The sequence below is a fragment of the Ictidomys tridecemlineatus genome, chromosome 1, assembly GCF_052094955.1.
Source record: "Ictidomys tridecemlineatus isolate mIctTri1 chromosome 1, mIctTri1.hap1, whole genome shotgun sequence".
Classification (NCBI taxonomy): domain Eukaryota; kingdom Metazoa; phylum Chordata; class Mammalia; order Rodentia; family Sciuridae; genus Ictidomys; species Ictidomys tridecemlineatus.
The window spans coordinates 23,564,244-23,571,916 of NC_135477.1; the positions used below are offsets into that span (position 1 = coordinate 23,564,244).

A 7,673-nucleotide genomic window follows, 5' to 3' on the forward strand; every position below is an offset into this window, starting at 1 on the left:
ACTACTGAGCTACATCCCTGATCCCCCTTTTTTAATTTCAGACAAGAGTCTCATTAAATTGCCAAGGCTAGCCTCCCACTTGAATTCTCCTGCTTTAGCCTCCTGAGTCACTGGGATTACAGGTATGTACTAAGTGTCTGGCTATATTATTTTTAATACACAAAAATTTAAAAACATGCCTACCAACAGAAGAATACTACAGAATGAGGACAACCATCAAATGACTACTACATCCAACAAAATGGATGCATCTCTCTAATACAAAAGAGCTTAACTCAAAAGAACACAGGTATGATTACATTTATATCAAGCCCAATAAGAATCACAATGGTCTATGTAAGAGAGAACAGCAGTTTTGACTAGTATAGTGACAGTGAAACAAGAAAGGAGGAAAAATTAATTCTAGATTTAGATTCAGAGTTTGATTGCATTTGGTGTGTAAGGCAGTAGGAGGTATTAAAAATGATCACTGGTCTCTACCTATGCAGGCGGTGGATGGAGATGGTAATCCCTAAATGGGAACACAGGAACAAATTGGGGGCTGACCCCATGAATTGTAGTAGTTCTTGTTCTAGACTTGTTTAAGGTATCTATGAGACAACCAAGTGGAAATTTCTAATTGACAGCTGGATATGCGAATCTATAGTTCAAAAAGGAGGTCTTTGGGTAGAGACATAAATTATAGTTAAAGGTAATTAAGCTATGGGAAAAGAAGGGTTTTCATAAGAAGAAAAAAAAAAGCCCTATAGAATACCAACACTTAAGAAAGAAGAGAAGCTAACAAAGGAGTCCGACTAGACAGAGAAGTTGAAGGAAAATCAAGAGTACAGAGCCCTAAAAGTAAAAAGATGAGCTTTTTAAAGGAAAAAAAAAAAAAAAAAACAGCCAAGTGTCTCAAACTTTCCTAAGAGACCAAGTAAGATAGTAAGTGCTGATTGAATTTGGAAACATGGAGAATCTAAGACCATGGTGAGAGTTTTAACTGGGGGCTGGGAGGGGCAGAAATTGTCAAATAAATAATACAGGAAAATGTCACAGAACTAAAGGACTAAGTTTTTGAGCTTAAAGGACTTACCAAGAAACCAGCAAATTAAAAAGGGGTGAAGGGAGATGTACATTAAATCATATCACCACAAACAGGGAATAAAAGAAAAAAGTTAAAGCCATCAAGAGAAAAAGATCACAAAGAATCAGGAAACAAAATGGCATCATATTTTCAATAGCAACACTGGAAGCAAAAAGGCAAAGAATGGAACAAAGTCTTAAAAATTCTAAAAAAAGCATATTTTTGAACTAGAATCTTATATATCAAGTATGGAATTATAATAAAAACATATTCAGATAGGCAAGACCTTTAAAAGTGCACTTTTCATGGATCCTTTCTAAGCTACTAAAAGTTGCAAAAAAAAACAAGAAGGAAAATAAAAACAAGAAGGAAACTCTAATAGGAAAAACAAAGATATGAGGCTGGGGTTGTGGCTCAGTGGCAGAGCACTTGCCTCACATATGTGAGGCTCTGGGTTCGATCCCCAGCACCATATAAAAAATAAACAAAATAAAAGTATTTAAAAAACAAACAAAGATACCCTTGAAGTAGTTTGTGATCCCTAGATTTCCAGGGAAAAAAAGTATGACCTATTATTGAGAAAGACTAAAAAGACCTAAATACTGACAAAACATATGGACAGATGGGAAGATTCAGTATCACAGAAATATTAATTTTCCAAAATTTGATTTATAAATTCAATAAAATACTTCCAAAAAAAAAAGCACACTATGTGGAACTTCACCAAGCTAAATCTAAAATGTACAATGAAGTTTGCTAAGACCCAAGAATATACTACACACTATTGAAGAATAAAAACAAGAAGTCGTCTTACTATAACAAGAGATTTATTTTAATGCTTTCCTAATTAAGATAGTTAGATACTAGTACAGGAATACACAAATAGTTTGACAAAGAGATTAAAAATTGCAGGAACAGACAAATGTTACAGCAGAGTAGTAAGGAGAAACCCCACCTCATCCCCACTCATTATTAATTCTGGGACAATTGGGTGTGCATATGGGGTAAAAAATAAAATTGGACCCCTAACCTACACCATAAACAAAAATGTATTCTAGGTGAACAGTAGACCTACCTGATAAAGGCAAAATCAAAAAGCTTTTTGAACCAAAGGCCAAATGTTCTCTCTCTCTCTCTCTCTCTCTCTCTCTCTCTCTCTCTCTCTCTCTCTCTCTCTCTCTCGTATGTGGATGCTATTAGACAAAGGGAAATGAAGAGAAAGGAGGGGGAATGGGAATAGAAAAGACAATAGAATGTCAGACATAACTTTCCTGTATTCATATATGAATACACGACCAGTGTAACTCCACATCATGTACAACAACAAGAATGGGAAGTTATAGTCCATGTATGTATAACACATCAAAATATACTCTACTATCATATATACCTAAAAAGAACAAATTAAATAAAAAGCTTTCTTTTTTTAGGGCTAGAGGTACCAGGGATTGAACTCAGGGGCACTGAGCCACACCCCTAGCTTTATTTCGTGTTTTATTTAGAGACAGGGTCTCACTGAATTGCTTAGTGCCTCACTTTTGCTAAGGCTGGCTTTGAACTCTCATCTGCCTGCCTCAGCCTTCCCAACCACTAGGATTACAGGCTTGCGCCACCAAGCCCAGCTTAAATAAAAAGCTTTTTAAAGGTGACCCAGGAAATTATCTTCATGAACTTGGGTTAGGAAATAATGCCTTATATGTAACATAAAAACCACTGATAAACAGAACTACATTAAAATCAAGAATTCTATTAAAAGGAAGACACTATAATGAAAATGAGAACAAGTTACAGAATGAGAATATATTTGCAATGACAATAACCAGCAAGTGGTCAAAACTCAAAATATACATATCCGTGTGTGTGTGTATACACAAAAATAAACCAAAAAAAAGGTTATCAATAGAAAAATGAACAAAAAAAGAACACAAAAAAATCTCAAGTTACCAATAAACATACAAAAAGAATTACTTATTCATTATCAGAGAAAGGTAAATAAAAACACATCATCAGATTGTCACAACTAAAAATTCCGACAATACCAAACATTGGTGAGAATGCAGAGCAAGGACATTCTCATACACTACCAGAGGGAAGTAAACTTGTATAATCAGTTTGGCATCATCTAGTAAAATTAAAGCTACACTGCTCTATAAACCCAACAATTCCACTCTTAGATTATGCCTTAGTGAAGCTCAAGCATTATATGCACCATTGTGTGTAATAGCCAAAAATTGAAAACAACTAATATGCCCATAAACAGTATAATGATAAATAATTGATGATATAATCACATAATGGGATACTATGCAACAATGAAAAGGAACTAACCATAGCTTTAAGTGATAATAAATATGAATGTAACAAATGTCTAATACTGATTTTGAAAGAGACAAGACACAACCAAATACACTTAATATGATTCTTACAAAGTTCAAGTGCATACAAAACTAAATTTATAATATTTAGGGGTAGACACCTAGGTAGTAAGCAATAAAGGAAAGCAAACAAATGAATAACTTAAAGATAGGATAGTGGTTTCCTTTAGGGAGAAGGGATCAGATTCAGAAAGGAGGCAGGAGGGAATCTGGGGTGTTAGCAGAATCCCTTGACCCTAATGTCATTAATATAAAATCACAAAATTATTTGCTAAATGTACAAATGTTTCTATACTTTTCATTACAAAGATTAAATGTTTCAGCCAGGTGCAGTGGCACACTCCTGTAATCCCAGCAGCTTGAGAGGCTGATGCAGGAGGATGGCCAAGTTCAAGGCCAGCCTCAACAACTTAGTGAGGCTCTATCTCAAATAAAAAATAAAAACATCTGTGGATGTGGCTCAGTGGTAAAGAACCTCTAGGTTTAATCCCTGGTACAAAAAATTAATTAATTAACTATCTAACTAACTAACTAAATAAATAAATAAATAAATGTTTCGCTAGTTTTTAAAGGCATACACCTATCGTTTGTCAAAAGGAATCATCCAGCACATAACCACATGTCAGCTTCAATTGGTTTCACAAATAAAACAGCTTTCTAGAAATGTAATTCAGTAAACAATTTTGTTATTTCTTTTTTTTCCTGTTAATAAAACAAAAATCCAAAGAGAAAGTATTGTAAAGAATATTGTATACCTTCATTTTATATCAATAACATCTTAATAAGAGAAAATAGCCAGGTGTAACAGCCCACACCAATAATCCCAGCAGCTCAGGAGACTGAAGCAGGAGGATAACAAGTTCAAAGCCAGCCTCAGCAACCTACTGAGGCTCTAAGCAACTCTCTAAATAAGATATTTAAAAGAGTTAGGGATGTGGCTCAGTGGTTAAGCACCTTTGGGTTCAATCCTCGATACCAGAGGAAAAATATATTTAAAATAATGAAGATTTTTCAGGACAGGAAATAACTTTATTAGAGTTATACAAAGCTTGATATAGCTGAACTAACTATATGATGGAAAGATCATTCAGATAAACTAAACACACAACATGATTTCCAAGTTACAATTTAATATTTTTAAGTTACCATTTCCATAAGCAAATAATAGCTAGATCAGGTTTAGAAATCATTTTCTACTGCACTCTACTACATAAAATATTAAGGCTTGAAAATTTACAGTTTCTCTCATATAAATTTACAATTTCTCGAAATCTTGAAAAACAAAAACTTTTAGGAAAAAAGGGCCAAAAAGGTTTGATAAGCTTAAATTTAAAATTTTTCTTTAAAAAAAAAAAAAAGAATATCCTGGCTCCTCAAAAACAAAGTAGTGAAATTAAAAAAAAAAGAATTGCAAAGTATTTGAAGTATTGTACTAAAACATAATCAAGTCCACAGAAATTACCCTGGCCACAATTTTACAGTTTTAGCTGCAAGGATTAAGTCACTAATTTTTCAGAAATTTTTCAACTGATGTCTCACTATAAGAAGAGACATTAACTTTGCTGAAAGTCACTACACCTGAAACAACACAATCTGCCTGTACCATGGGAAACCAAGAAAATGGCTTATAGTCTTCTTAGTCTATTTTTCTGTCCTATCCAGGTATTTTGATTCTTTGAGTTCTAAATGTAGTAACAGTAATTTGTATCATTTACTGAACCCTTTCTAGTGTTCCTCTAATCTTCACATACTGAGTAGGCCTTACTGATGAGGAAAGTCAGGTACAGAATAAGTAATTTGCCCAAGGTCATATAGACTGCTACTCAGAAAGGGAGTCGAGAAATATTCCCCTTCAGAGTCCGTGCTCTTAATACTATACTGTTTATATTCAATAAAACATACTTTACACCATGAAAACTGCCTATGATCACCTAGCACCTTCTCTACAAGATTCCAGCGTCTTGAAGGTTTATTTCTGTCTTTCCTAGTTAACTGCATACTCACAGAATCTTAATAGAAGGGATCTTAAAAAAACACTTAGGAAAATCTTTGATTTTACAGCTAAGATTATGAAGTCTAGAGAAGTTAAATGTTTTGTCCAAGACCACAAAGCTAGCTTGGGACCACCAGCACCAAAACATTATTCTTAACTACCAGAAATAACCTTCCCACCACACTAGAAGTCCTTCCTTCCTATCATGCATATTATACCCTAAGTTCTTGCTATTACCATACTCTACCTCCATACAAACACTGAAGTTCACTTTGCCAGATTTCAATAGCATTCACACATAGGTTACATATTCTTTCATTTCAACAAATACAAAGTGAAATGCATGTGCTAAGGCAATGGCTGCACCCAAATGTATAACTTTGACCCCTAATTTTATTATAGAAACCTGAACATATTATCTATGTGACAAGTGCTATAGTAGTCATGTTTTGAAAGCATACAGAAAGGAGTGGATATTCAGGCTGGGTAAAGAGTGAAGACTGAGGTTCTAACAAGATGTATTCAAGGCATGGCAAAGCAGAAGTCTAACAGTGCTTAGCAATAAGGAAAAGGCTATCATTTTTACCTATAGGTAATAAAGTTAAAAAAAAAAAAACTACAAATGACTGTGACTGTGAACAATTTCTTACTATCAGGATACTCACCCATGAAATGTGGACACTTACTACTGACCTGCCTACTTTCCAGGATTTGTATTGGGGCCAAATTATGTGAAACAGTTTAAAAACTGCAAAGTTCTGTACAAGTTATTTACTGTTTTCATTTCTAGGCAACCGGTGGGTTCTTCCCCTAAACTGTGTCTCATAAAAACCTCACCCTTCAGGATGAAAATATTCCTATGACATCATTCATATGCTCCTTAGGAGACTGTAAACAGTTCACATTAATGCCTTCAGGTTGAAATGCCAAACCCCTCCACTGAAATAAATAAACATACATATGTAGAGTGCTTTTTTTTTTTTAACTTCTCAAGTGCTGGTATCAACTTCTAGTCAATGCTTATTATATTTAAAAACTAGCACCAGATGCAAATTTTATTCTGGAAATTTTTTTACCAGAAACTTCATTCCATTTTATAGTATGAGGTCCAAGCAGCTAACTCAAGAACTGACTACAAGTGGCAATCACTTTGTTCTGATCCTAAGAGACGGGTTATGTTTGAGCAATAGATACTATCAAATATATGCCCTGATCTCCAAAAAAGAAACCGTTTTAGTACAGCACGCATGCACGTGCAGTTGTTACACAAACATACACTGAAAGGTGTAATGAGTTTCCGATTTTAAAATATTTGAGGGCCACAACCCAACCTCTCCCATAAATTAAAGAACATTAATCTCAAGTTTGACAGAGTAGACTGAACAACCCTGCAACCTCAGCAATCACTCTAAACTACATTCAAGCCCCATTGTGTTCAGACCAACTGTTTAAGCTACTGCTTGGATGATAAGCTAAATAAAGTTCCAACGCAAATTACAAAGCCAAAGGACGGGGCAAGAGACAGGAAAGGGACTGGGAGAGCGAGAAGTCCTCGCGCCACTCCGGGCTAGTGGCAGTTTCATCTCCCAAGTGCAACTTCCCGTTTTCTCCCTCTTACCTTGTACACTTTCCCAAAGGCTCCGTCGCCCAGTTCTCCTATAATTTCCCAAAACTCCTCGGGGTTCAGGTCCCTCTTCACATGTTCGTACTGCTTCTTCTTCTTCTCGCTCCCCAACTTGAAGATCTTACGGAAATTGAAGAAGGACATTTTTCCTCCGAACAGAGTTCCTTGCACTTAAGGACTAGAAACAACAATAAAAGGCAAAGTTTCTCCTCCCAGCTCTCCCGCGCGAGCCCGGCGGGCGGCGGCGGGCGCGGGGTCTCTGGCTGCTGGGGCCGGGCGGTCCCAAGAAGGCGGGGCGGGACTCGGCTCCGGCCCGCCGTGGGGGGGCGCGGGCAGGCGGCCGCTCCGGAGAGCCCGGCCGCGAGCTGCGCGGGTCGTCGCCTCACCCCCGCCGGCCCTCGGGGGCTGCACCTGCCCGAACGCTCGTCCCACCGCCCCGGCCCGACGGGTCGGAGCGGCCCGGACGCCCGCGGTCGCCGAGACTGAGGCCCGTGTCACGGCGAGTCTCAAGGGGCGGCGGCCACCCCGGCCAGGGAAGCGGCCGGCGCCTCCGAGACTGGCCGTCGACAAGCCGAGCTCTCCCGCCCGGGGTCAGAGTCTCCTCCACAGCCGTCA

General features: G+C 37.5%; 1 protein-coding gene across 3 annotated transcripts in view; it reads right to left on the minus strand.

Moving 5' to 3' along the window:
* The window catches only part of Slk (STE20 like kinase), a 58,829-nt gene extending 51,627 nt beyond the window's left edge, over positions 1–7,202 (minus strand). For all 3 annotated transcript variants that reach the window (XM_078015175.1, XM_005333592.5, XM_005333590.5), the window contains exon 1: positions 7,053–7,202. In XM_078015175.1, coding sequence (XP_077871301.1) covers positions 7,053–7,202 — 150 coding nt within the window. The remainder of the gene's footprint in view (positions 1–7,052) is intronic.
* Between the last annotated feature and the right edge of the window lie 471 nt (positions 7,203–7,673).